The sequence below is a fragment of the Myotis daubentonii genome, chromosome 21 (genome assembly GCF_963259705.1).
Source record: "Myotis daubentonii chromosome 21, mMyoDau2.1, whole genome shotgun sequence".
NCBI classification, from domain to species: domain Eukaryota; kingdom Metazoa; phylum Chordata; class Mammalia; order Chiroptera; family Vespertilionidae; genus Myotis; species Myotis daubentonii.
The window spans coordinates 623,593-651,245 of NC_081860.1; the positions used below are offsets into that span (position 1 = coordinate 623,593).

Consider the following 27,653-nt stretch of genomic DNA (forward strand, 5'->3'; position numbering starts at 1 on the left):
ATGCCCGAGGCGGACACCACGCAGCTCTGGAGCCGGACGCCGCTGCCCCCCGGGACCCCAGCATGCCGGACGGCCGAGAGACCCCCCAGGACAGCCGGCCGGCCCCGGGCTCGGGGACCGCCCCGCCAAAGCTGGGGGCCAGGTAGGTCAGCCACGGCCGGTCTCTGCTCCCGGAGCCTGGGGTCAGGGCCTGGATGTGCTGTGTGACCTGGGCACCTGCTCTGCTCCCTGAGCCTTGTCTCTGGGCGTGAAGGGGCGTCTGGGTGGGGTGAGTCCCGGCCGGGCACGGGCCGGGTGGCGTGCTGCTCCGTGTCCCCGCCTAGCGTGGCCCAGGGGCGCCACGGGACGACTCACATGCGGGGGCTCCGGCCGGAAAGAGGAGGAACTTGCTAGTTACTAAGTGTCTCGTCCGGCGTGGGGGGTCAAGGACAGGAGGACGGGGGGAGCCGGAGGGTCTGGCTCGGGCTCGCGGCGTGACCTTGGCCGGTCGCTGCCCCTCTCTGGGCTCCCGCCTCCCCGCCTGCCTGTGTGCAGTGGGCGAGGGCTCCCCACAGCCCTTCGGCCCTGAGTGCTGCTCAGCTGCATCCGGAAGGGGGCCTGGGCCCGGTCCGTCCAAGCTGTGGGCACCCGAGAAGGTAGGACCGGGGCCCCGAGCTCCCCCGCCTGGAGCCGGGAGCAGGCAGCCCCTGGACCCCAGCGCGGTCCGGGCGTTGGCAGGGGCGAGGCGAGGAAGGGCGTGCGGGCAGAGGGAGCCGTGCTGCGAGGGTGCGAAGACGCGGGGGAGGACGGGAGGTGCAGGGACAGGAGGGGCCGGGGGGCGCAGCGCAGAGCGGGGGAGGACGGGATGCAGCGAGCCAGCACGTGAGCCACACCATTCTGACGGGCGGGCGAGAGGCAGGCAGGAAGGACGGAGCAAAAGCATTGAGAGGATGGGCCTCGGACCCAAGGCTCCACGCGGCTGGCAGAGCCGGGCAGACTCCAGTCCTTCCGGAAGGAAGCGGGGCGCCTGGGCCCGCCCCTCCCTGGACTGGGGCGCGCCGGGTGAGGCTGCGGTCCTCCCACCCACCACCGGGGTGCTCACAGGCCCTGCAGCTCGGGGGTTCTCAGGGCCCCTGCCCGTCAGGGAGGCCGGATGGCGTCAGGAGCCCGTGTTTGAGCCCCGTACCCCCCGCCCACGGGGACAAGGGCTGGAGAGAGCCTGGCCGCCTGGGGTGGCGGGCACGTGGCTCCCTGAGGCCGGGGCCTGCGTTAGACCCGAAAGGCAGAGCCCGCCTGGTGCAGGGGGGAGGCCGGTGCGGGCCCGTGGGGAGCGGCTGGACCCCCGGCTGCAGGCCGGCCCTCAGCTCACCGCGCGGTGACTCTGAGCCCTTCCCTCCCCCACCCCTCGGTGCAGAGGGAGACGGGGGCCTGGCCGAGGGCCTGTGAGGAGGCCGGCAGCCGCTGCGGCAGAGGCTCCACAGGCTCCTGGCTGCCCCGCTGCACAGGACTCTCGGCGGCAGGCAGCCCCTCCGTGACCCGGGCAGGGCACCCTCAGCCTCAGTCTCCCCATCTGTCCCATGGAGGGCCCTGCCTGCCCTCGGCCTCAGTCTCCCCATCTGTCCCATGGAGGGCCCTGCCTGCCCTCGGCCTCAGTCACCCCACCTGTCCCATGGAGGGCCCTGCCTGCCCTCGGCCTCAGTCACCCCATCTGTCCCATGGAGGGCCCTGCCTGCCCTCGGCCTCAGTCTCCCCACCTCTCCCATGGAGGGCCCTCCCTGCCCTCGGCCTCAGTCTCCCCACCTCTCCCATGGAGGGTCCTGCCTGCCCTCGGCCTCGGTCTCCCCACCTGTCCCATGGAGGGCCCTGCCTGCCCTCGGCCTCGGTCTCCCCACCTCTCCCATGGAGGGCCCTGCCTGCCCTCGGCCTCGGTCTCCCCATCTGTCCCATGGAGGGCCCTGCCTGCCCTCGGCCTCGGTCTCCCCACCTGTCCCATGGAGGGCCCTGCCTGCCCTCGGCCTCGGTCTCCCCATCTGTCCCATGGAGGGCCCTGCCTGCCCTCGGCCTCAGTCTCCCCATCTGTCCCAGGGGAGGGCCCTGCCTGCCCTCGGCCTCGGTCTCCCCATCTGTCCCATGGAGAGCCCTGCCTGCCCTCGGCCTCAGTCTCCCCACCTGTCCCAGGGGAGGGCCCTGCCTGCTGTGAGGAAAGAGCTCGGAGCCCTTGTTTCTGTTCTGAAGTCAGAGGTGGTGGCAGCTGCTGCTCTGCCCCTCCCGCCGGCTCCGCACGAGGGTGCCCCTCAGGCCGCCCCCCATCCTGGCCGTGTGGCCACTGCTGCCCAGCAGGGGAGCCCGAGAGGTGCCTTTCCTCTCCCCTTGCCCTCCCCGTGCTTCGGGGGAGAGAGGAGGTGGGTTGGAGACTAGTGAGGACGGAGACCCACTGAGCTGCCCTTTGTGCCACACCGTGCAGGGCAGGGCCGAGGGGCAGGGGCCGTGCAGGGCTGAGGCTGAGGCCGAGGGGCAGGGCCGTGCCTGGGGGACGGCACCAGGCCTGGAGTGGTGGAACCAGCTGGGCGGGAACTGGGACAGGTCTGTGCCCTTTGAGGCTGTGGCTGTGGACCTGGCCGTCCCTCGGGGTGGGGTGCCCGTGGAGAGCCCAGGGGAGACCCCGCCTCTGAGCTGGAGGGAAGGGCTTCCAGGGACTGGAGGGGGCGCTCCTCCTGCGCTGGGAAGGGCGGTGCCCGGTGGCCGGCAGGGCGCCGAGTGGCCTGGGGTGTGGGTGCAGAGGAGTAGCCTGTGCCCATTAGACGGGACAGGGTGGGGCGGGCTAACTCCCAGGTCTGGGGCGGCTGTGTGGCCGGGTGAGGGCAGCCAGGCGTGCGCACAGCGGGCAGAGGAGGAGCAGAGGTTTGCTGGGAGGCAGCGGAGCTGGTTGGGGAGGTGAGTCTGGCAGTGGGGGCGCAGTGGGGTGGCCTGGAGGCAGGACCAGGGTGGCCCGGGAGCCGCAGGGTCGGGTCTGGCCAGGGCAGGGTGGGAGCTGGGAACCGACCTCACTCCCCGGCTCCCAGCTGCCCGCAGGGCTGCCCCTCTGAGCCGGGACGCATGGCTCAGTCCACATCCCGCACGCGTGGTGACGACACACGGGTGACGGGACTGCAGGCTGTGGGTCGGTCATCGCGGAGCACGCAGCCTGGCGCTGACACAGCCGCAACCTAGATACCCACCCCCCACCCTCCCCACCCCCGTATCCCGCACCTCTGACTGTGCGCCCTGCAGGGTGTGGGACAGCCGATGGCTCTGCACAGGGGCGTGATGCGAGCAGGGGTGTGCGAGGCCGCTGCCGGCGCCGGGACTGTCCACAGCAGACCTGTTTGTGTCGAGTAGAGAGAGGACGCTCTAACGCAGTGACAAGAATGGGGCGGTGGACACACGAACCTGCAGCACCGTCGCTGTCGATCGCCGTCAGCCGTGACCCGCTGCACAGTCAGTGGCACCTGCTGTCCCGTCCCGCGTCGGGCAGTGCCGGGCTCTGTGGCCCGGAACCGTCACGCACGTGCGGGCCCCGTGGTGCTGTGTCGGGGTGGCTGCAGCGCCGCTAGGTGACAGGGGTCTTCGGCTCCATCAGAACCTTCCGGGACCCCCGCCCCGCGGGCCCGGCTGCCCCTGCTGCCTCCTCGCGTGGGGCCCCCTTGCTCTGTGGCCCTGAGGCCATTGGGCGCCGCCTGGGAGTTAGGGGCATAAACTCTGACGCCCACCTGCCTGGGTGTGTACCCCGACTCTGCTCACCAGAGGGACTGGCACGGGTTACGCCATCTCCCTGCACCTCAGTTTCCTCGTCTGTGAAGTGGGGCCGTGACGGGAGCGCCGTCGCTGGGCTGTGCTGGGGATCGAGAGTGTCAGCGTAGACAGCGTCGCAGGCTCAGTGAGCGCTGGGCCCGTGGCCACTGCCGGCCGCGACCGGGCCTGCTCCTGCCTTGTTGCTGTCCCTCTGCCCCCCTGGGCCTGGGCGCCTGGCGGGCTCGTCCCTGCCCAGGGCAGCGGGGTGCCAGCCCCGGCCCCGTCGCCGTCCAGAGAACGCGGGATGCCCTCCGTCTGTGACGTGGCGGAGGAGACTGAGTCCCAGGCGGGACCCGGGCCCGTGCAGGGTCACCCAGCAGAGGCAGAGCCCGGGCCGGAGCCCAGGTGTCCGGTCCCCAGGGAACTTCCTGTTGGCACAGCCACGCTGCTGGCCAACTCCTCCGGCTCCCAGGGCCGCTCGCTGCCTGTCCCTCAGGCTGTGTGACTCGGCTTCTTAGGGTGGACGCTCTGGGCGCTGCCAACTGGGTTAGAAGTGAGCTGGCTGGCGGCACCGCCCCCACCCACCCGCCGGCGCCGAGGGGACGCCCTGGGGGCCGAGGCCTCCACTCCCATGAGGCCTCAGTGACAGCCACTGGCCTTCCGCCCCGGAGCCCGGGTCCCCAGGAGATCTCTGCCTTGGCCCAGCCCCTCGTGAGCTGGGACCGAGGCTGGGGAGGGCCACACCTGGGCCTGTCACCCACGCCTTGGGTCTGTGTCCCTCCACACAGCCGTCCCCACTGCCCACCGCCCGGGACGCTCGCCCTCTGCCTCCATGAAGTCATCCCACCTCCCCCCCCGCCAACTTGCTCCCTTCAGCTTCGTTTCTGCCCCTGCCCCTGCCCCCTACCCCCTGCCCTAGCCCCTGCACCCTGCCCTAGCCCCCGCCCTAGCCTGGGACTGATGGTCCCACAGGGACTATGAGCGCATCTTTGTTTATTGGCCATCAGACCCATCTTCTCTGAGCCTTGGAGGAGGGACCAGGCTCCTGTGCTCTCCTCTGTCTCCTGCCCCTGCCCTGTGCCCCCTGTTCCCCTGCTCCCTGCTCCCTGCCTCCTGCCCCTGCCCCTGCCCTGTGTCCCCTGTCCCCTGCTCCCTGCTCCTGCACCCTGCCCCCTGTCCCTGCCCCCTGCCCCTGCCCCTGCCCCCTGCCTCCTGCCCCTGCCCCCTACCCCCTGTCCCTGCCCCCTGCCCCTGCCCCCTGCCTCCTGCCCCTGCCCCCTACTCCCTGCCCCTGCCCCCTGCCCCTGCCCCCTGCTCCCTGCTCCTGCACCCTGCCCCCTGTCCCTGCCCCCTGCCTCCTGCCCCTGCCCCCTACCCCCTGTCCCTGCCTCCTGTCCCTGCCCCCTGCCTCCTGCCCCTGCCCCCTACCCCCTGTCCCTGCCTCCTGCCCCTGCCCCCTGCATGTCTGCACAAGGACGTGCTGACCAAGGATCTGGGTCCTGAGGCAGGAAGGGTCATTTCCCTCTGGGAACGGACTGGGGACTTGCACTGCGTGGTAGACAGTCGTGTTCCCTGTGTCTCTAACGCTCAGTCTCCGGGAGGGCTTGGCCAGGGCAGCTCCAGCAAGAAGCAGGAGGGCTTCCTGGGGGAGGAGGCACCCGCGGGGCAGGTCAGCTTGTGGGACCTGCAGGGGGTGGAAAGGGAAGGTGACACCTCCCCCAGGCCCTCCTGATGCCGGAATGAGCCCGTAGGCCCCGCCTCCTCCTCCGTTTGGAAACTGCATCCTGCTTGGTCGTCGGGCTGCCAGGCGGGGCTGAGAGGTCTGGGCCCGGGGTTCCTGCCAGCCCCCACGTGGGGACATGTCTGCCACCTCCATCTCCCCAGCGCCCACTGGGTTCTTAGCCTCACAGCTCAGCCCTCACAGGGGAGTGGGAGCGGGAGGGGGTGGGGAGGAGCAGGGGCGGAGCCAGCACTGCTTATGGGGTTTGCTGGGGTGGGGTTGTTAACAGCTTCCAACTCCTTGAACCCAAACAGCGAGAGAGCGCGTCTGGGCTCACGGACGGGGTGAGGGTCTCCCAGCAGCTTGTCAAAAGGGCTCATGGCCCAGAGGCGGCTCAGGCCAGCACCCAGGTCCTGCCTGCCAGGGTGCCCTGAGGTGGCCGTGGGCAAGGATTGCTGGGCAGAGAGGCCTTTAAGGACTGAGCATCTGGTGAAGGGCTGAACCCTCTGGACGTTAGTGTGTTGGCACGGGCTCCGTGTAGCATCTGGGTGTCGTCTGCCCTGTGAGTGGGGGGCGGGCCTCCGAGCAGCCCGTCCCCATCGCTGCCACTCGGCCCTGCGCCCTGGCCCCCACGTCCGCACCTCGTCCAGCCCCCTCACCCAGAGGCGGTGGGGGCTTGGGGTTGGGGCGGGGACTCTGGGGGCGCTGGGAGGGGGGCTCCAGGAAGCAGGGCCTGGTTTTGAGGATGCGGGTCTCCGGCCACAAGCCTGCCCCGAGGGGAAGCGGAGGGCCACCGGGCAAAGGGCGCGGCGCAGGGACGCCTGTTACCATGGCCGGGCTCCCCAGGGGCGAGGGCGAGACGGTTGGCTGAGTTCTACGATGCAAACATCGGGCAGATCTGGTGCGTGTGGAGGCCTGGGCCTCAGCTGCCGGCGGCCTCTGGCCGGCCCGTGGCACCGACAAGCCGCAGGAAATGGGCCGGCCGCTAAGCCCACGCTAGGCCGCTGCCGAGAGGGTGCAAGGGGCAGGCGCAGGTAAAACGGGGCACAGCCCGTGCAGTTAGCAAGGAGAAGGGAGGAAAGGCCAGCTTCCTGCCCGGCTCCCGGGGCCCAGCTCCCGGGGCCCAGCTCCCAGGGGCCCAGCTCCCCGGACCCAGCTCCCAGGGGCCCAGCTCCCCGGACCCAGCTCCCTGACCAGCTCCCAGGGGCCCAGCTCCCCGGACCCAGCTCCCTGACCAGCTCCCAGGGGCCCAGCTCCCTGACCAGCTCCCAGGGGCCCAGCTCCCGGGGCCCAGCTCCTGGGGCCCAGCTTCCTGCCCAGCTTCCTGCCCAGCTTCCTGCCCGGTTCCTGGGGCCCAGCTCCCAGGGCCCAGCTCCCGGGGGCCCAGCTTCCTGCCCAGCTTCCTGCCCAGCTCCCCGGACCCAGCTCCCCAGGGCCCAGCTCCCGGGGGCCCAGCTCCCGGGGGCCCAGCTCCCAGGGCCCAGCTTCCTGCCCAGCTCCCCGGACCCAGCTCCCCAGGGCCCAGCTCCCGGGGGCCCAGCTCCCAGGGCCCAGCTTCCTGCCCAGCTCCCCGGACCCAGCTCCCCAGGGCCCAGCTCCCGGGGGCCCAGCTCCCGGGGTGGCTCCAGGTGGAGGCCCCGTGGCAGCGACAGTCTCCTGCGGCTCTGCCAGGGCCCACAGCCAGGGCCTCTCCCAGCCGCACCAGCAGGTCCCTCTTGGGTAAGGCTCGCAGGTGGGCAGCGGGGCCGTGCCAGGTGGGTCAAAGGTATCTGGAGCCACACCCTCAGGCAGCCCCAGGCAGCTGGGGTGGGTCCCCTTCGCGCCCAGCCCACTGTCTCATCACCTGGAACCCAGTTACTGGCCCTGCAGCTCCCACACTCGGAGCCGTAGCAGAGAGCCCGGGGGATGCTGAGCCCCGAGCCTGCTGGCCACGCGGAGGAAGGTGAGCGCTGGCCAGCCCCCCAGCACGCCCCCGAGCCCGCGGTGGGGTCCTCCGGCCAGTGGGGCTGAGCTCGGAGGGGACACAGCGTGCAGACTGAGGAAGGAGGGGCTGGGGTCCCCTCAGGGGACGGGAGAGGCCCGGCCGCATCTCGTAGGCGCCATGGCTGCCGCTGAGAGCTGAGCCCAGGCGAGGCAGGCTTTTTCTTCCCTGCTCGGTCCTCAGGACGGGGAGTAAGTGGGCAGCACCCCCATTGCAAAGAGTCTCCATCGTGCGTGGGGAGGGTCCCCCTCCGACTGCCCCCCAAGCAGAGAGGCAGGACCTGGAGCCAGTCACGGGGCGGGGTGAGGGGGGGCAGCCAGTGGTGGGGGGAGCCCTGGCAGGCAGTGGGGCCTGGGGACCAGAGACGGGCGCCCAAAGCCGCCGCATCCTGCGAGGCCTGTGGGCTCAGGAGGGAGCAAAAATGACAGCCGGGTGCCGGCCTGGTGAGTCACGGCAGGAAGGAGGGCGACCGCCGGGCCGCGCTGGGCGTGACTCACCCTGTGTCTCTTGCAGGGCGGCCTGGTGGCACTGGGCCTCTCTGGGGCTGATGCAGCTGCCCCGGGGGACTCCAGCACACGCTCTCTGAGCCCCCCCCGGCGAGCCCGAGGGGTGCGGGTGCGCCGCCCGCGGGGACCATGCCAGAGGTGCTCCTGCTCAGGTCCGCCAGCTCCATCCTGAGGACCGTGTAAGGAACCAGGCCCCTCGCGGCCCTCGCCCACTCAGCCCCCCTCCCCGCCAGCAACCCCGAGGGCTGACTCAGCGTTTTCACGGGTCGTGCTACCCTCCCAGTCGCTGTAGATTCAGGCAGAAAACAGGCCCAGAGAGGTCCCGTGACTTCCCTGTCACACAGCCAGTCCGCCTGTGAGCCCGGGGGGCCACCCACGTGAGCCTCGGTGCCGTGTTGTTGCCAGAAGGCACCTATTGGGCACCTACTGTATACGGAGCAGTGGCCTGGCTGCTGAGGGCCGGCTGGGAAGAAAGGGCAGCAGAAACAAACGGGAGATGGGTTCTCATCCCTGAGGGGCTCACGTGGGAAAAGGCCGCCCCTCGACTACGTGTCGCGCACACAGCGGGGACTCGAGAAGGTTCGATCCAGCCGTGTGACCGAGCCCCTCGGTGCCCCTCAGCGACTGCTCGGGGCCGGGGACAGAGCTGAGGCAGGCCTGGCCCTGTTCTTCGGGGAGCTTCCCTGAGTGTCCCAGGGCGAGAGGGTGAAAGGGTGTTGGGGGTAATCCAGGAGGGCTTCCTGGAGGAGGCCTGACAGATTCTGTCTTCAGTGGTTCCCATCAGCTCCTCTGACAAGACAGTTGCAGAAAGGAGAGGCCCATCCCCCACAGACGGCTCAGAGAGAGGGAGCGTGCAGGCTGTGGACTCCTCCGCCTCCCACAGGGATGTGCTCAAACAGGCCCTGCCAGTGTGTGCTCTCGCTCCCCGTGCTGCGGGGCCGGTGCTGGAGGGCAGTGCCGGGGAGGGCTTGCTTCTGTGGATGCAGGGTAGGCAAGGTGCTTCTAGTGTGTGTGCGCTGGGTGGGTGCAGGCCCCGCCCTCAGCAAGGTGACCCTTTCGGACCTTCCAGAGGGGAGAGCAGAGGCAGGGCCGCCTCCTGGGCCCTTTCCCCACGTGACTGTTCCCTGTCAGCGGGGACTCCCGCCCGGGGCCGCCGCCTGCCTCCGGGCGCTGCCTTCTGCTCAGGAGGCTCTCCGTGTCCTGAGTGGCAGCCTCCTGCGCTCGTCCGGCCGACAGGTCCTGATCGCGGTGACCGTCGCACCCCACCTGCCGGGCGGATGTGCCCGCCAGGGGCCTCCCGGACAGCGGCAAGGCTCGGCAAGGCCCCGTGCTCTGGGGGAGTCGGGACAGTAGGGCCGCCCCCAGACCCGGTGCCTCTCGGAGGGAAACGTCACGGGCTCCGCTGTGGAGGCAGGTCCCCCGCGGGAGCCTGCAGTCCCACAGGCTCGGCGTCCAACGTGGCCGCCTCCTCTCCTGGTCGGCTGCCGAGCGGGAGGCCGGTGGGGTGCCAGCACGATGGCGTGGGGAGCTGACCATTAGCGACACGGGAGGGTTTGAGAACGGGGACGCGTGGGCAGCGGCCAGCTGGGCAGGGGCCTCGGGGTTAGGAGCCGGGCAGCCGGTCTGTGGCGGGGGCTGACCCTGAGTGAGCAGGGAGCCCAGGGAGGTCAGCGAGTCCCGTTTCAGAGGATGGGCAAGGCGCATCCCACTGCAGGGCCTCGAGGAAAAGGCTGGGAGGGCCACCTGGAGGGTCGGTGTGCCCTCCTCTCCGCCAGGCACGCGGCAGAGGCTGGGGGAGACCCCGCGGGCCGTCGTGGGGGTGAGTGAGGTGTTCTTGTCACACCAGGTACAGGCAGGGCCCAGGGTTCACCTGTCACTGCGGGAGGGCAGGGCAGGCAGCGGAGGGGCAGCGGCCGTGTCTGAGCCATGGGATGGGTGCCAGACGCCTGAGAAGGTGCTCCCCATCAACAAGGCCCCGGCCTCCTCGGGCGGCTTCTGCTCGCTCGGTCCTGGTTGAGCTGCCCTGACTTTACGAGCGGGAGGAACGCGGTCCGGGCCTCTTGACGGGGGATTTAAACACAGGCTTGTTTGTGCGGAAGCGGGAGGGGACGGCGGTGACAGCCGCGGCCTCCGCTAATGTGCGGGTGGCTACCCGGCCGCTGACTTCAAAGGCCGGTCGCTCTCAGCCCCGGGTGGCCCTGCGACCAGCCGTCCTGAGGGCGGGGCGAGATGGAACACGGACTTGGCACCCGGACGCTCCCAGGGGCCCGCGGCTGGCTGAGCCCCGCGCTCGGCTGTTGGGCAGCGTCCCCGTGTTTGTCCCCACGTGGAGGTGGAGCGCGATGCCTGGGGCCCGCGTCAGCCGGACCCATTCCACGGGGCCAGGCCCTCCGTGCCCCCCGCCGGCACCGTAGGCCTCCCCCAGGGACACGCTCGGTCATCCTGTCCTTCCCGCAGCATCCCCCCGCCCCCCCGCCGGTCTCCATAGCAACAGCAGGCCCGCACCAGCCCCTCGGCCAGGCCCTGCTCACCCAGGTCCCCGGGAGGGACCGCTCGGCCCCCACTCAGCCCCTTCTCCCTTCCTTCTCCCGTCATAACCTCCTGGTGTCTTTTGCTTTAAAACTCGTCTCAGGTTCTTAAGCAGACTGCCGCCCGGTGGGCCCAGGTGTGTCTGCAAACTTAGTTTGAACGCGTGGTACCTGCAAGGCGCGAGGCCGCATGTGAGAAGCAGGTAACTGGCCCGCTGCCTGGGCAGGGCCCCCCCCCCCCCCGGGCACAGGTCTCAGACCACAGCTCCCAGGGGGCTGTTCACACGCTGACCCAGAGCGTCCCGGGGTTGTGTGGCCGCAGCCCGGCTCCGTGCTGAGGTGCCTGCTGGCCCCCACCTGCTCGTCCACAGAGGCTGGTGGCCCCGTCGTGGTGCCCAGGCACAGGGAGGCCCAGTCACCACCGGGCTGTGCTGCCCCGGCCACCAGGCCTCCGGGTCCCATGCTGCTCCCTGTGGGTGAAGACAGGGCCACCCACAGGCCCCACTGGGCCTGCTCGGACCCCTGAGAGCCAGGCACGTGCCGGCTCCCCTCTGAGCTGCTGAGTTACTGCTCTCACACCTGGGGGTGGGGGGTCGGGGGCGGGTTAAGGGGGGGAGTCCACCCAGCCCTGAGCCTGCACTCTATGAGGCAGGCAGTGCCCGGATCCTGCAGGGCCAGGCCATTGGTGTCCTTCTGGATGGGGACACCAAGCCCAGAGAGGGCCGTGCACTTGCCCAGAGTCACACAGCACAGGCCGGGTGGGGTGGCACAGCCCCTGCCGCTCCTGGGGGTCTGGTCCGCCGACGCCCACTGGGAGGCACGGAGCAAGACCAGCCGGGCCCGGATGCGTGTCTGCCGGTTCTAACAGTGGTTTCCTACCCGCCAGCTCCCTGACCGACGGGCACACACTCTCCAAAGAGTCCCTAAGCCACGCTCTCGACCTCTCGTCCCCGGAGAAGGATGCTCAGCCCAACTCGGCAGGTGAGCCGGGCGCCTGGGCAGGGCGGGCGGGGCTGCTGGATGCAGAGCCCAGCTGTGCTGGGGGCCAAGGACAGAGCCACAGGGCAGGGCGTGGGGGGCGGGAGGGGACTCCCCACCACACCCTCCAGCACGTGACGGAGGTGGTGGGAGAAGAGGTCTCCTAGAAGTCGGGGGGGAGAGGCAGGGATGGGCAGCTGAGGCCTCGGTGGAGCTGGGAGCTCGGGGTGGGGCCGAGGCCGGAGGAGGCGGGTGAGGGAGGCCCTGGCGCTGCCGGCGGGGCACTGGGGCGAGGGGCAGGCCGCAGGCAGGGCTGGCTTTGGAGGCTGAGTCACGTGCTCCCTCCCTGACCTTCACGTCAGATAATCGCACCTTATTGGTTCTTTATTGGCTGTGCAGTGACCTTGTGGCAACAGCGGCAGCTTAGGAAATGGAGCAGCCCGGCCAGGGGTCACTGGCTCTGCCTCCGCTGCGCTGTCCTGGGGCCGCCCTCCCGCCCGCCTGTCACCTGTGGGTCGCGCTCCCCCAGGTGCCAGGTGCCCTGGCTGTGAATCTCCCAGCGTCAGGCTGCTCGGGGCCCCGCTCCCTGGGGTGTTGGGTGGGAGCTGGCCAGGGAGTGGGAGCCGAGTGTCGGGCCGTGTTTGAACTGGTCGTGTGTTCGTAGTGTGTCCTGCAATCCGTGCACGCCTGGCACTGCCTCATTTCTTCACGGGTTTGGGTTTGGGGCGTGGGTGGTGGCCAGCTGGGAGGCCGGTGCCAAGGGTCTCCCCACAGGGCAGGATGAGGCCAGAGCCGGGGCAGGAGGAAGGGGCAGAGGCTGGGCCGCGTTCCAAAGCCTCTTCGCTCCAGGCTCAGAGGGCAGCCTGGTGGGGACAGGACAGGCGCACCCTGTGCTCTCACAGCACGGCGGCTGGAGGGTGGGAGCGGGCACAGGCCCCTGCCCGTTGTCATGAGGAGCCTGGGCACCAGGGGCGTAAGGGGTGACCCAGGCCACCTGGCTCCCTGGAGACCATGTGCCCCCCGGGGGGCTTGAGCTGCCGTCAGTCAGGCCGCCCTCTCCCAGCCGAGGTCTCAGTGGCCTTGGAAGGGACCTGGCCTGAGGGGTGGCCTCCCAGGTGGACGCACCTGTCACGCCCGTCCCCAGAGATAAGGAAGGAGCCGGGCCAGGAGGACCGACTGGTTTCCGCGGGGGAGGGCGGGGAGAGGGGGGGACGGGGAAGGAGGGGCTCCCGCTCCCACGTCCTCCGTCCTCCTCCAGGCCCGGGCACCTCCTGACTCGCTGGTCACCTCTGGCAGGCCGGTCGCGCCCTGGCTCGGTTCCTCTGGTGCTCAGTGGCCGGCGGCATCAGGGCCTGGCACACGTGAAGCCCTGGCGCTCGGAGTCCTGGCCCGGTGGTGGCCACTCGGGCGGGAAGGGAGCCAGTGTGGGGAGCTCAGCGCCCCCTGAGCCCCAGAGAAGCAGGGAGGGTCCAGGGAGGGGCACGTACCCCAGCCCCAGGCTCGGGAGCTGTCTCGGGCTGCCCTGGCCGCTCGGGCTCTTTGTCATTCTCCTTCGATGTGGGGGACCTAGGTGCCTGGACTGGGGTCCCCCCAGGCCCTGCCTGCTAATGGCTGGGCTGTAGCCCTCGGGGGCTCTGGGAGCCTTGCCTTCAGGACATATGCCCACAGGTCTCCGAGTTCCCCGGAAGCTCCAGGGTCCTGAGCCCTGGCCTCCCGGTGGCCACTCTCCTGAGGGCAGATCCCCCCACGGATGGGATCGGGCCCCCGGGCGGCCAGGATCTGACACACACACCCCCCCCCCCCCCCGGACAGCCTGGTGCTGGCCATGGACACGCATTCCTCTCTAGACCTTGCAGGCTGAGGGTGAGCCCAGCTGGAACGGGGGCGGGGATGGGGCAGAACAGCTGCCGGGCCTGGGCTGGGAGGTCTCCGATCACTCCCGCCCCACTGGGCGCTCAGCCCAGCCTGGCCCCCAGCCCAGTGAGGTAAGGGATGTGCGGGCCCAGCTCTGCCCTCGCTTCTGCCTCCCCAAACGCTCGCTTCAAGGGCACGGGGCGGGTGGAGTTTGGCTGGAAGGAGCGGGACCCTCCCCTTGTCCTGGGGAGTCCACAGCCCGAGCTGGGGGGCAAGGAGAGCCCCCCTGTCAGGGCAGCTTCCGGGGGAAGGGGAGGGAGCAGGTAGGAAAGGCCCCCGGGGACTCCTGTCCTGAGAATGGGCACGGGGTCATCCTGCCCCCCCACCCCCCAGCCAGGGAAAGCGGGGCCTCGGGGATCCCGGTAGAAACCGTCTCCTCAGCAGAACGTCCAGTTCTGTCAGCTCGCATTCTGGGCCCCGTCCAGGCCCCGAGCTGCCCACGCCTGCCCCCAGGATGCCGGATGCGGGGGAGAGGTCAGGAGGCCGGGCTGGTGCCCAGGAGGACGTGGCTGCAGCCCAGGCGCCTGAGGGGTGCAGGCAGTGAAGCAGAGCTCCGAGTCCCGGGGCCTGGGGGAGGGCACCCCGTCGAGTGGCAGGCATTGCTGGTCTCAGGCAGGGGCGCCGGGGCCCAGACGTTCAGACGCCGCGGGGTCCGCCCCTGCCTGTCCCTCAGGGGCCCGGCCTGTGAGCAGCAGGTGTGGGCGCCCCTGCCGCAGGCTCCGGGGGACACCCGCCGCCCCCCCAGACTCTGTCCTCGCCCGGTGGTCCAGGCCTGGACGAGAGCAGGCCCTGGGTGAGGACAGAAAGCCGAAACGGTGGCCCTGGGGGCTCACGGGCCGTCTTGCCCGTCCGGTGGAATTCGGCCGGGGAAGCGGGGCCCAGGGAGGGCGGGCTCTGCCCAGGGTCACGGCGTCGTGGCCAGAACTCGGAGTTCTGACCCTTCAGGGAGAAGCTGGGAGGCAGCAGCTGGGGGTCCCCGGGCACCACAGCCTTGTAGCCGGGACACGCAGTTCCGCCGTGCGAAGTCCAGACAGACCGTGCTGGCCAGGCCGGCCTTGTCCTGTCTCCTGTGCCGGGGCCACAGGGCTCCCTGGGCTGGCTCCCCTCCTCCTTCCTCCGCGAGAGCCTGGCCTGGGCCCTCTCCACAGAGGGACCCTGCTGGGCCTGCGGCCGGGCCAGGCCCTGGGGGAGACATCTGTCCCCGTCCCGAAAGCCCCAGTCCCTGGGGCCGGCATCCCTGCTGTGCACAAGGAACCGGCCGCCTTTCCCACAGGGCACAGCAAGCACCCGCTCCCCTCTGCCCTCCGGCAGTGCAAAGCCTCAACACCTTTCTCCCGGCCCAGCCCTGAGAGCGCACAGCTGCCTGCCCGTCCGCCCGGCGCCCACATAGTGGGCGATTGATAAGGAGGCCTGGCAGCAGGAGAGCGGGGAGGGAGGGGGGAGGGGGGAGGGGGGAGGGAGGGGGAGGGAGGGCAGAAGGTGCACGCTGCGCCTTGGGAAAGCCCCGGCCTCGCTGCCCTCGCAGCTCCCACGCCCACGGGGAGCTTGGCCACTGGCAAGAGGCTGAGGCCCCGAGCCTGGGCGAGTGGACTCCTGCCAGAGGACAAGGCAGGCAGGGCCTCTGGGCAGGCAGGACGGGCGTCAGCCCGGGAGGACGGGGGAGGCCGCGGCCTGGTCCCTGGGCACGGGGTCCTTCGGTCCAGCCCGCCTGCGGTGAGCAGGGGAGAGGCTACCGCAGTGACAGCGAACCTTCTGAGCTCGGCGTGTCAGCATTTTAAAAAACCCTAACTTAACTCTGGTGCCGTGTCACATATAGAAATTTTTTGATATTGGCAACCATAGTAAAACAGACTTATATATATATATATATTTTTTTTTAAATATATTTTTATTGATTTTTTTTTACAGAGAGGAAGGGAGAGGGATAGAGAGTTAGAAACATCCATGAGAGAGAACCATCGATCAGCTGCCTCCTGCACGCCCCGTATTGGGGACGTGCCCGCAACCAAGGCACACGCCCTTGACCGGAATCGAACCTGGGACCTTTCAGTCCGCAGGCCAACGCTCTAGCCACTGAGCAAAACCGGTTAGGGCAGATTTATCCTTTTGATATTTATTTTATATATTTAAATGCCATTTAACAAAGAAAAATCAACCAAAAAAATGAGTTCGCGTGTCACCTCTGACACGCGTGTCATAGGTTCGCCATCACTGGGCTACCGCGTCCTTCCCCGCAGGCCCTGACCTCTGCCCTGGGCTGGGCCCTGCACCCAGGATCCAGGAGCCGTTGGCTCTGCCTTCGGGGCCTGCAGCTGGGGAGAGTCCATCCCGGGACAGAGGAAATTAGGGAAGGAGCTTTGTCCAGAGCGATTATCAGACGAAAATGGTCTCTTCTGACCCATGAAGCCGCTTGTGGAAACCTGTCCTTCTGGGAGCCGGGAGGCGGCTGGGGGCGGGATTGAGTGTCGGGGAAAGTGGAGTGAACGGCGAGGCCAGGCCGCGGTGTCCTGTCCACACGTCCGGCCCACACCCACCCGCCGCGGGGAGACGGCCCCACGCGAGCCCAGGATGCAGGCGTGGCTGGCGGCTGTGTTTGACTTGGTCCACGTAGTATTTTTTTCTTTTTCTTTTCGCATAATACTTTTCTCTTTTTTTTAAAGTGTGAGCCAGCCTTTTAAAAACCAGGTGATTACAAATAAACACCCAGATTGCAGGCGACTCGTTTCCTTTCCAACTGGGCACCAGGTCCCAGCGCGGCGGCGGCAGCCCCCCGGCCGGAGGCCTGTGCCGTCCGGCCCCGGTCGCCAGCCCGCCCTGCCGCCTCCCGGGCACCGCTGGGCCGCCGGTCACCACCGCTGCCCTGTGTGTGGCCTCCCTAGTGAGCGGGCACCGTTCCTCGCCTGCATCCGAAGCGGAAAGACGAGGCGAGTCTCCAGGGCCCGAGCGCGAGCCTGAGGCCTGTGCCGCCGCCCCCGCGAGCCGCACCGACGCCTGGGTCGCTTCGCTCCTGCATTATTGATCGTCATCCATTATTGATGGGGACGTGGGCCCGCTGCCCCGCCGGCCCCCGAGGGCTGTGGGGCTGCCGCCCTCAACTAATGCCACGGGGACATGACCCTTCCCCACTTTGGGTGAGAAGAGAGCAACAGCCGCAGAATGAATCCCGACGCCCCCGCGTGCGTTTCTGTCGCAGGACGGACACTCGGACACGCGCCACGTCCGCGCGGGGACCTGGAGGGGTGGGCGCGGGCCGGCCCGTCCCTTTCACGGCCCATCCTCCCCAACTGCTGTGGTTTCCTAGAACAAGGAGGTGCTGTCGTGTGGTTTTTTTAAAAAAATGGTCCGTGTGAAAGTGAGAGACTTTTGCTGAGAACAGGCTTCGTAGCTGGTGGGCGGGTCAAGGCCACCGCCCCCCGCTGCTCCCTCTCCTCCGCGCTGTCCTGCTGTCCTCCACGGCTGTCAGCCTCCTCCTCCAGGCAGCCCCCGGCTTGCCTCCCGCCCCACGGCCAGTGCCCGAGGCGTTGCTGGGACCAGAGGGCGGGCAGCTCTGCCCGGGGTGGGGGGGCCGGGGTGGCTGGGGACGGCACGGGGCCAGGGGACCCCAGCTGTGCTCTGCCCCCACCCCGCAGAGGAGGCGCTGTGGACGACGCGGGCCGACGGGCGGGTCCGCCTGCGCCTCGACCCCAGCTGCCCGCAGCAGCGCGCCTACACTGTGCACCAGATGTTCTGCCGGGCCCTGGAGCAGTACGGGCACCTCCACGCGCTGGGCTTCAAGCGCCAGGGCTCCTGGGAGCGCATCACCTACGCCCAGTACTACCTGCAGGCCCGCCAGGCCGCCAAGGGCTTCCTGAAGGTGAGGCTCCGCGGGAGACCTCCCTCCCAGGGCGCCCGCCCGCGCTGGGCCGACGGGCCTCTCCCCGATGACCGGCACCTGGGCCCACACCGGGTGTCCCGTGCACGGAGCCCTCACGGTGCAGGCACCTGATAGGGGCTTTGCACGTGTGGGCACATTCAAACCAAGGGCTGGGAGGCGGGTGCTGGGCTGAGGGGCAGCAGGGGGCTGGGGGACGGGTGGCCTGGGCTCCGAGGCCTCGGAGGGGTCTTGACGGCCCCGGGAGGCCCTTGCCCGTCGGCTGACCCGGCTGTCTGTCTGTCCCGCCCGCAGCTCGGCCTGGAGCGTGCCCACAGTGTGGCCATCCTCGGCTTCAACTCCCCGGAGTGGTTCTTCTCGGCCGTGGGCACCGTGTTTGCAGGGTGAGCGGCGGGTGGGGCCGAGCCCCGGGGCGGGAGGTGGGCAGGGAGGGAAGAGAAGGCGGTTATTTCTTTTTAAAGGCCCCCACCCCTCCCCAACGCCCCACCTCTCCCCGGGCCCCTCTGCCTGGGCGGCTGTGCGAGCGTCTGTGGGAGCCCTGCCTGCCTGGCCATGGAGCTCCCTGGGGCTGGGGCTGGGGCTGGGCAGAGGGGGGCTGCCGGGCCTGCGTGGACACAGCCTCTGGTCCCCTGCAGAGGCATCGTCACCGGCATCTACACCACCAGCTCCCCCGAGGCCTGCCAGTACATCGCCCACGACTGCCGCGCCAACGTCATCGTGGTCGACGCACAGAAGCAGCTGGAGAAGATCTTGAAGGTTTGGGGGGAAGAAGGGTGAGGGGGGTGAGACTGGGGGTCCTTGGGGCCGTCTAGCTTTCAGAGAACTTCCCACCCCCCTGGCAGAGTCCCCTTCATCCTCAGTCACCCCCTGCACTCAGACCCATTTGCCAGATGAGAATACTGAGGCCAGAAAGTCCAAGGGACATGCCCCACGTCACCCAGGAAGCGTGCTCTCAGCCAGCCGCCTCTGTGACCTCAGGGCCAGGCCCCGCGGGCCGGGGTTCCGGGCCCGGGGAAGGGTCGTGTGCCCCGTGGGTGGCACAGGGCCCTGACACCCTGGGCCCCGGAGTCGAGGGGGCCGCAGGGAGGCTGTGTCGGGGCTTCTGCAGACGAGGACACGGCAGGAGCTGGGGCGCCTCCTGAGCCAGCGGGTCCCTGGAGGGGTGCTGCCTCCTCATTGGTGTCAGGCCGCCCCGACGGGCCCTGTCCACGCGCCCCACGCCGTGTGCGAGGCGCCAGCTCCCGCCCTCAGGGCTCTGTGGTGCTCCCCCTCGGAGCGTGTGGCGATGAGCTGAGACCCTCTCTCCCAGGCACAGGGACCTGGGGTTTGGTTTTGATCAGATGGGCTCCCTGACCCAGCAAGTGGGCTGCCTTCCCGCTTGGGGGCCTGGCCCCTCACTGCCCCTGGGGACCCTGCGTTTCAGGACCTTCTGTTCTGTGTGTCGGTCTGTCTGGCTTGGATCAGTGCTGGGGATTGGGCGAGGAGACTGGGGTGTGGACGATGCGGCCCAGAATGAACTGTGCTGGGGGCCCCCCTCCCCCGAAGCCCCAGGCCCCTCACCACACGGATGAGGGACAGAGGCAGAGGGTGGTGGCAGGTGCCTGACCCGCCAGGCACCCCGGGCTCATGGGGCCTGGCTTCCTGGGGTGGGGGGGGGCTTCCTCACGAGCTCCCCTCCGATCCCGGGGCGGGCGCTGTAAGAGCTTCAGGCCCCCCAGAAGTTTGTTCCTTCCCTCGGGGAGACAACACCCCTCGCGGATGTAGATCTAATCCACGTGCCCCCTCCCAGGCCCATTGGCAACAGAAGCCAAGGCCCAGAATTAGGAAATGTCGCGCCTGGTAAGCACCCGGATTAACGCTGTTACGAAAGTTTCCGGAGGAACACGGAGGCGGACGGTGGGCTCGGGGGTGCCGATCGCCCGGTGAACAGCCAGGCGGGACATCGCACCACGCCCCTCTCACCGGCGCACTCTTCGAGCCGAAATATTTGCAGGCAGATCTCTGACGGCGCCCTTTCTGTCCCTGAAAATTCCAGCATGCGTCTGGAAAAAGGGACACTTTTCTTGAATAATCACAGTAACTGTGTCCCGTCCAAAACAAGGAAGACCGCTCGTCCACGTGTGACACCCAGTGTCTCTCACAGGCGGCGTGGGAATCAGTGTCCCGGTGTCCCTCAGTGTCTGAGTTCAAGTCAGAGCCCCACCTCTGCCCCTCAGACCCATGCGGCCCCCACCAGCAGCTTCGGTTCGCCTGGGCGCTGGTTAGAAATCTGGGTCCCTGGCCCTGGCCAGTGTGGCTTGATGGGTAGAGCGCCGGCCTGCGGACTGAAGGGTCCCCGGTTCGATTCCCCGTCAGGGCACGTGCCCGGGTTGTGGGCTTGATCCCCAGTAGGGGGCGTGCAGGAGGCCGCCGATCCGTGATTCTCTCTCATCATGGATGTTTCTCTCTCTCCCTCCCTCTCCTTCCTCTCTGAAATCAATAAAAATAAAAATAAATGTGGGTCCTCGGGCCGCATCCCAGACCCACGGCCTCAGAAACTCAGGGTGTGGGCCCCCCAGGCCGCGTTCGGCTCCGCACGCCCCCCGGTGACGCTGACCGGGCTCATGGGTGAGAGCCTCCAGGATCTGGTCACCCGCCTCCCACACCCCAGTGCTCTGTTCCCGCGAGATCACGTGGGCCCTGCACTTCAGGACGTATCTTGTGGGCAGGAGCTCCCTGTAGGTGGTGCTGTTAACCTCACCTTGCACCACCTCGCCGGGCGGGTGAGGGCAGGTGAGACGCTGTGCAGAGGCTGCAATTGCCCGGGCGTCCAGGTGGCCACGCGACGTCCGGGTCAACCTGACTCGCTCACGACCTTTGCCCAATTAATCATTTCGTGAGCGACGGCGTGAAGTCCTCCTTCAGGACTCTTCTCCTTCGCCTTCTTCTCTGTCCTCACGGGGCCCTGTGCCCCCTGAAGCAGCCTGGGTGCAGAGCAGGTGGGCGTGGCTGCCAGCAGCGTGGTGTTTGGGAATTGTCTGTCTGATCGAGCCTCGCCCAGGTGGTGGTTTTGTTTTTTTAAGATGTTTTTACTGATTTCAGAGAGGAAAGGGAGAGAGAGAGAGAGAGAGACATCAGTGACGAGAGAGGATCACGGATCGGCTGCCTCCTGCACGCCCCACACTGAGGATCGAGCCCGCAACCCGGGCCTGTGCCCTGACCGGGACTCGAACCCTGACCTCCTGGGTCATAGGTCGGTGCTCAATCACTGAGCCACGCGAGACGGCCACGGTTGTGTTTTTTACACGTTGAAGGCGAGACCCTCCACAGCACAAAGATGGCGGCTGGCGTGGCCGCGGTGGTCTGGGACCCGCAGTGCCAAGGGTCTGGGAGGCCAGGCTGTGCCCCGGGGAACGGCCCGTGCGTGTCTGAAAGAACGCGTTCTGCCGCTGTGGGCGCTGCAGGCTGGAATGCGCGCCATGTTAATGTTGTCAGGAAGGCTGACGGGGTTACGTGTTGCCACCTGCGTCCCTGTTGTCTCCTGTCCACCGGGCTTTCCCCGCTCGGCTCCGTCACCCGAGTCCGTGAGCCACCTGCGCTGTGTTTCTCTCCGCTCCCTCTCCGCCTCGCTGTGCGGGCACACGGTCCTCCCGGGAGAGTCCTCCCCACCCCGCCTGCCCCGCTCGCCCACGGCCTCCCGACGGGAAAGCAGCCGGAGGCCGGGTCCTGCTGGGCCTGAGGCTGACTGGGGAGCCCAGTGACCGTTCCCACAAAGCCTCCGCCCGCAGACGGGCCCCCAGCGACGGGCTCGTTCCAGGAGGTGGCCTTTCTGTTCTCAGTGGAGCCCCCTGTCCGTCACACAGATCTGGGAAAACCTGCCCCACCTGAAGGCGGTGGTGATGTACGGGGAGACCCCCGTGGAGAAGGTGGCCAGCGTGTACACGGTACGGCAGAGGCCTGGGCGCGGGGCGGGGGGCCGGGGGGGGGCGTCGGGGCCGCGCGCTGACCCGGGCCCCGCCCTCTCCCCCGCACAGATGGAGGAGCTCATGGAGCTGGGGGGCCAGGTGCCCGAGGAGGACCTGGACGCCATCCTCAGCACCCAGCAGCCCAACCAGTGCTGCGCGCTGGTCTACACGTCCGGCACCACCGGCAGCCCCAAGGGCGTGATGCTGAGTCAGGACAACGTAGGCCGCGCCCCGGGTGGGCTGGGCGGCTCCTCTGGGCCTGGCTCGGGGAGCAGGGATGCGTGGGACAGACAGAGTCTGTGGTCCAGACGGCACCCAGCACAGAGTCGGGGCGGTGGGGGGGGGGGCTGTCCATGGGGGTTTCCTGCAGAGATGCCCAGGGGGGCAGACACTCCAGGGGTCCCCCGGAGAAAGAGCCCGGGCCCGCGGGCACCTGCAGACGTGCGCGCCTCCAGGGTGGCGTGTAGACCTGCGGGCCCGCCCCTCGCCCTCAGATCACGTGGACGGCTCGGTACGGCAGCCAGGCCGGCGGCATCCAGCCCGCGGAGGCCCAGCAGGAGGTGGTGGTCAGCTACCTGCCCCTCAGCCACATCGCCGCCCAGATCTACGACCTGTGGACGGGCATCCAGTGGGGGGCTCAGGTCTGCTTTGCCCAGCCCGACGCCCTGAAGGTCAGTCTGCCCTCTGCCCGCCTGGGGGCCCCCGGTGTGTGCCAGGGCCCGCCCGCGTGTGTGCTCATGGGGATGGGTGCGCGCTGGGCTGCACCGGCTCCCCGTCCTGTGTCAGTCAGAGGTCTTCCCGCTGCAGTCAGCACAGCCTTCAGCGGCTGAACAAGAAAGTCCAGTCAGTGGTTCTGTGGGCTGTGGCCCAAGGACACATCCTCAGAGGGAGTCAGGTGGTCGCACGTGGCCCCGCCCCACCCTGCCCCACGCCGGCCTCGTCCGCTACCTGTGCTCTGGGTCCTTTTAGCCACAGGTGACTTCCCGGGAGCCCCGGGTGGCTCCCCCAGGGGGCCTCTCACTGGCCCAGGTGGGGTCCCAGGTCGACTCCGAACCCAGTCACGGCTTAGGGGGCGGCTGGCGCCTCTGGGTTAGACCGGGAGTCACCCCGCACCTCGGGAGCCTTTGAGCAGCATCAGGCTCCGTTGGAGGAAAGAGCAGCCGCAGCCGACAGCCTGTGCCCTGCGATGGGGGCGGGTGGCGGGCGCCCGTCCACGTGGGAGCAGGTGCCTGAGCCGGGTGCGCGCTGACCCCGGCGCAGGGCCTCCAGCCGCGGCTCTGACCGGGGCCCCTCTCCGCGGCGGGCAGGGGAGCCTGGTGGACACGCTGCGGGAGGTGGAGCCCACGTCGCACATGGGGGTGCCCCGGGTGTGGGAGAAGATCATGGAGCGCATCCAGGAGGTGGCGGCTCAGTCCGGCTTCATCCGGCGCAAGATGCTCCTGTGGGCCATGGCGGTGATGTTGGAGCACAACCTCACCTGCCCCAGCAGGTACGGAGGCGGGGTCACAGCCCCAGTGCGCCCCCCCCCACACCCCCTCCCCCGGCCTGTCCGCGCTGGGAGCCTGTGCAGAGCCCCGTCCTCTCTCCGCCTCTGGGCTCTGACCATGCGGCCTGACTCCCTCCCTCCCGGGAGCAGGGGCCAGGGGGTGGGCTTTCCCGGCCTCCCGGCCTCCCAGTGGCCTCGCAGCTGCTTTGTAACCCGCGGACGGTGCTGCGGGGGCTGGTGCATGAGTCTGGCCTGGACCAGATTAGAGATGCTCCGTGGCCGGTGTCCGTCTCATGAGACGTGTGCACGTGTCTGCACCTGCGCTTCATGTGCACAGGCGTGAAGGGGCTGTGCGTGTCGGCGCAGTTACGGGCTTTCCCACACGTCTGTCCAGGGGTGTCTAGGCGTGACTGCTCCGGTCTCTGCACACGTGTACTCCTGGCGGCCTGTGTGCCCTTACACAGCTCAGTCTGTTTCCCGGCTCGAGGCATGTATGCACCTCTGTGTGCACGCATGTTCGTGGGCAGGGCCAGTAGGTGAACTGCTCAGTGATGGGTTGGGCCTTGGTGCCAAGCGGTCAGGAGAGAACAGGCCAGGCCAGTGCGACCCACTGAATACCCATCCTGTCTCTTTTAAGGTTTAGTTTGTGGCTCAGAGAGAGGAGAGTGGGAGGGAGATCCTGGCACGCGCCCCGACCAGGGGTCGGCCTGAGTTCGGGCGCATCCGGGAGATGGTCTCACCGCTGCGCCCCTGGCCGGGCTGAGGGTCCAGCCTTTCGGAGAGGGCGCGCGCGTGTCATCTCCTCTGGCCCCTGCTCCCTCTCCCTCCAGCGACCTGAAGCCCTTCGCGGCCAGGCTGGCGGACTACCTGGTGCTGGCCAAGGTCCGCCAGGCGCTGGGCTTCGCCAAGTGTCGGAAGAGCTTCTACGGAGCCGCCCCCATGACCGCGGAGACACAGCGCTTCTTCCTGGGGCTCAACATCCGCCTGTACTCGGGCTACGGCCTCAGCGAGACCTCGGGCCCCCACTTCATGTCCAGCCCCTGCAACTTCCGGCTGTACAGGTACCTGGGGCGGTGCCCGCCCCCGCCCCCGCCCTGCTCACACCCCTGGGGTCACAGGGAGCCGGTCTCCGCCGTGTTTCCCGGCCTGTGGTGGAAAGCAGGGCTCCAGGGGAGGAGTCTCCGTGTACCCCACAGTGCTAGGTGCCCCGGCATCGCCGAGGGCCCAGCCACACGGTGGGAGCTGGGGCAGGGCCGGCCTCGGGTGGGCAGAGAGGACGGTCAGCGCTGAGAGTGAGTGAAGGTCACCTCTCGGGCTGAACTCACCTGAACCCTCTCCTGGGCCCTGCTGCTCAGCCCCGGGCCCTGTTAGAATACCAGAGGCCTGGGAGGGGCACCTCTGGCCATCGGGGAAGACGGAGATGTGGGGGATCCCAGGACCCTCGGGGGCTGATCCCCGGGCCTGGAGGGACTGGCTCCCTCTGACCAGGCCTCTCTCTGCCCTTGCCCCCCCCCCCCCAGCTCCGGCAAGGTGGTGCCCGGCTGCCGGGCGAAGCTGGTGAACCAGGATGCGGAGGGCATCGGCGAGATCTGCATGTGGGGCCGCACCGTCTTCATGGGCTACCTGAACATGGAGGACAAGACGCGCGAGGCCATCGACGCCGAGGGCTGGCTGCACAGCGGCGACCTCGGGCGCCTGGACGGCGACGGCTTCCTCTACATCACGGGGCGTCTCAAAGGTGTGAGGGGCGGGGTGGGGGCGCCGGGCCCACCATGTGCACCCGCGAGGGCAGTGCCTCCTCGGGGGCCTCTGCCGTGCTGGGCACCGTGTTATGACTCATGAGGAAGCCAGAGAGGGTAAGGCCCTCATCCGGGGCCACCCAGCCGGTAGATGTGGGGCCGGGACTCAGGCTCCCTAGAGAAGTGAGGCAAGTCTTTGCAGGACATCTGAAGACATAAACGTTAGTGTTTCTCCACTGGCCCGAGTGACGCAACATCTGCCGGGCCCGGGTCGGCACTGGGCTGTGCACAGGGTGGGACCAGCTTCCCTTCAAGGAACTGGGCGGAACGGGGGGCAGGAGGACAGTGTCGCCGAAGTGCCTGAGGGTCGTTATTCAGGGAGGAAGCCGCCCTCAGAGGGCAGACCAGAGCGGCAGCGCCCCCCCCCCGTGCACAGGCGAATGGCAGGGGGGCCTGAGGAGGGGCAGACACCTGATGAGAACGCGCAGAGAAGGCATCAGTGACGGGAGAGGCGGACCAGGCTGCTTGGAGGCAGCAGAGCTGGTCCTGGCAGAACAGGCGGCCTGTCGGACAGTGGGGAGAAGGAGAGGGTGTCCCGAGGGCAGAGTGAGCACGCCTGGGCGAGGGCACGGCGCTGCACTGAAAGGGCGAGTCACTGAACCGCTCTGTGCCTCGGTTTCCCCGTCTGTGAAATGGGAAGGCTGCCCTCCCGTCATGGCCTGTGGTGAGGGTGAAGTGAGTTACTGACACATGGCGGGGGGCACAGTGCCTGCAGGGGTGAGAGGCAGGGAGGGGTGACGTAGGAGGTAGGAGGGGAGGGGGGAGGGGGGAGGTCAGAGGGGCTCAGGGGTGCAGCTTCTCCACCGGCTCCTCTGGCCCCCCCGAGGGCTGAGTCCTGGTTCAGCCGGCCTGGCCTTGCCCCCCAGAGCTGATCATCACGGCGGGCGGGGAGAACGTGGCCCCGCTGCCCATCGAGGAGGCGGTGAAGACGGAGCTGCCGCTTGTGAGCAGCGCCGTGCTCATCGGGGACCAGAGGAAGTTCCTATCCATGCTGCTCACCTTGAAGGTGGGTCCGCCCGCCCGCCCGCGGCCGCGTTCACACAGTGCATGCTGGGTCGGGCCTGGGCTCGGGAACGGGCAGCCGTCCCCCAGGGAGGTTCCGCTGCCCCCGGGGGTGCGGGCAGCGCGCTGTTGGGACAGCCACCCGCTCGGCTCCAGCTGCCGGACGAGGCAGGAGCTGTGGGCCCTGCTCTCGGTCATGGTTTCGCTCCGAGGTCTCTGAGCTCTGAGCTCAGACCTCTGCTCCTTCCACCCGTTGGGGTGGCAGCCGCACCCCCAAACCACAGCTCGCAGGCCCCGCCTCCGGGCTCCGGCAGTGACTCCTCAGACGGGCTGCGTCCTGCAGGGGAGGCGCGGCTGATGGTCTCCGCTTTGCAGTGCACGCTGGACCCGGACACGTGCGAGCCGACCGACACGCTGACGGAGCAGGCGGTGGAGTTCTGCCAGCGGGTGGGCAGCAGGGCCACCCGGGTGTCGGACATCGTGGGCCGCAAGGACGAGGCCGTGTACCGGGCCATCGAGGAAGGCATCCGGCGGGTGAACGGGAACGCGGCCGCCCGGCCCTACCACATCCAGAAGTGGGCGATTCTCGAGAGGGACTTCTCCATCTCGGGCGGAGAGCTGGGTAGGCTTGCTTAGCTTTTATTCCCCGCCCCCCCATTCCGGGTGCAGGGTGGGGGGCTGGCGGGGCCCGGGAGGCACTGTGGTGGCAGCGCCCACCTCCTGCAGTGGGAGGACACTGCTCAGGGCGTGGCCGTGGGGGAGCCTGTCACATGGACGAGGTCTGGGCTGGAACTTGTGAGTTTGAACCTGTGACATCCGACTGCTGCGGCCGTGGGACCACTGTCCCCTGAGATCACCAGGGGCCACTGGCCTCCCGTGGGTGAGACCCCGAAATCTGCAGGCAGCTCACGTGGCAGGTCGGGGTGAAGCCCCTCGGGTCGCGGCCCTCAGAACCGGAAGGGCCTGTGGCGCGGCCTCAGCCAGGCAGGCACTTCTGCGGCGTCTCGGGCGTTTCAGGGCTCGGAGCTGGCAGTGCCGCCTCCGTGAGGTGCCCTCGGACCCCAGGCTGGAGGCAGCCGCCCGGCCGCGGCCGTGCTGAGGGCGTCCCTGGCGCGTGTCCGGCTGTCTGGCCCAGCACTGAGCGCGGCCAGCCGGACAGATGTCCTCGCTGAGCAGTCTCTACAAATGACTCGGTCAGGAGTCCCCAGTCACCCCGCCCAGCGTGAGTGAGCACCAGGTGGGCGTCCAGCTCGCGGGACGAGAATCAGCCGTGTCCACCTGGCTCTGGAGGGCGCACCCAGGCCACGCCCGGGGATGGGGAAGGCCTCTCGGCAGGGCCCCCCCCATCTCGGGCCGGCAGAGCATCATGTCCAGAGCTGACAGGACGGGCACGTTCGTCCTCGCTGTGCAACACGTCACCTCAAACTCAGCAGCTCAGAGCACAGGCGCTTGTCATTCTGCGGGTCAGCAGTCCAGCTGCTCGCCAGGTGGTGCTGGCTGGGGTCTCCCCTGAGGTTCCAGAAGTGTCAGCCGGCAGGCCACCTGCGGGGCCACTTCCCCGCTCCCTCGGGGTGTGGGCAGACCAGGGGCCTCCGGCTGCCCCAGAAACAGGCCCCGAGGGCCAGGGCAGGACCTGCCGTCTTCCTGTTTGGCCCTGGAATCATTGATTCAAGTGCATGGAAGTCTGAGATGGGTGCAGGTCAGGGGTCAGGGGCCTGCACGTGCTCTCACGACGACGGACAGGAGAGAAAGGCCTGCGGCCGCGTGAGGAGCAGGTCACTCAGGCCGGCTCGGGGGCTGGCCGCCGGGTGGTGTGGCTTCATTCCAGGTACAGGACTCGCGATCCTGGGTCCTGACCGCACGCCCATATCCCTGAGGCCTCACACCCGCTCTCCCATTTCCCGTCCAGGCCCCACGATGAAGCTGAAGCGGCTGACAGTCCTGGAGAAGTACAAAGACATCATCGACTCCTTCTACCTGGAGTGAAGGTGCCCTGCCCCCCTGCCCCCCTGCCCCCCTGCCCTGCGGCCGGGCGGGGCTGCTGGCCGCGGTGAGGCCCAGGGGCCCGGCACCCCCTTCGCGGGCCTCGGCCAAGTAGCCGGCCGTTCCGAGACGCTTCCGTGTGCGTAGTTCTAGTTGTAGCGTCGCTGTGTGTTCCGGTGACGGACCAGCTC

General features: G+C 68.8%; 1 protein-coding gene across 2 annotated transcripts; it reads left to right on the forward strand.

Moving 5' to 3' along the window:
• On the forward strand, nucleotides 1-27,649 carry ACSBG1 (acyl-CoA synthetase bubblegum family member 1). 2 transcript variants are annotated; one of them, XM_059678265.1, is made up of 16 exons: nucleotides 7,276-7,412; nucleotides 7,965-8,136; nucleotides 10,590-10,688; nucleotides 11,372-11,466; nucleotides 17,007-17,230; nucleotides 17,543-17,631; nucleotides 17,884-18,004; nucleotides 21,091-21,171; nucleotides 21,262-21,411; nucleotides 21,687-21,863; nucleotides 22,500-22,681; nucleotides 23,509-23,739; nucleotides 24,199-24,416; nucleotides 25,344-25,483; nucleotides 25,855-26,101; nucleotides 27,389-27,649. In XM_059678265.1, exons 2-16 carry the CDS (start codon nucleotides 8,087-8,089, stop codon nucleotides 27,463-27,465), a joined length of 2,181 nt encoding a protein of 726 aa, XP_059534248.1. In that variant the 5' UTR covers nucleotides 7,276-7,412; nucleotides 7,965-8,086; the 3' UTR covers nucleotides 27,466-27,649. The 2 variants fall into 2 exon arrangements, with proteins under 2 accessions (XP_059534249.1, XP_059534248.1); XM_059678266.1 differs by lacking the exons at nucleotides 7,276-7,412; nucleotides 7,965-8,136; nucleotides 10,590-10,688 and adding an exon at nucleotides 1-142.
• The last annotated feature ends 4 nt before the right edge of the window (nucleotides 27,650-27,653 follow it).

Excerpts from the sequence above, each read along its gene's own strand:
- ACSBG1 (XM_059678265.1), top strand. The coding sequence starts at position 8,087 with ATGCCAGAGGTGCTCCTGCTCAGGTCCGCCAGCTCCATCCTGAGGACC. Across the intron at positions 17,632-17,883 it reads GTGGGCACCGTGTTTGCAGG|AGGCATCGTCACCGGCATCT; the intron begins GTGAGCGGCGGG and ends GGTCCCCTGCAG. Across the intron at positions 18,005-21,090 it reads AGCTGGAGAAGATCTTGAAG|ATCTGGGAAAACCTGCCCCA; the intron begins GTTTGGGGGGAA and ends TCCGTCACACAG.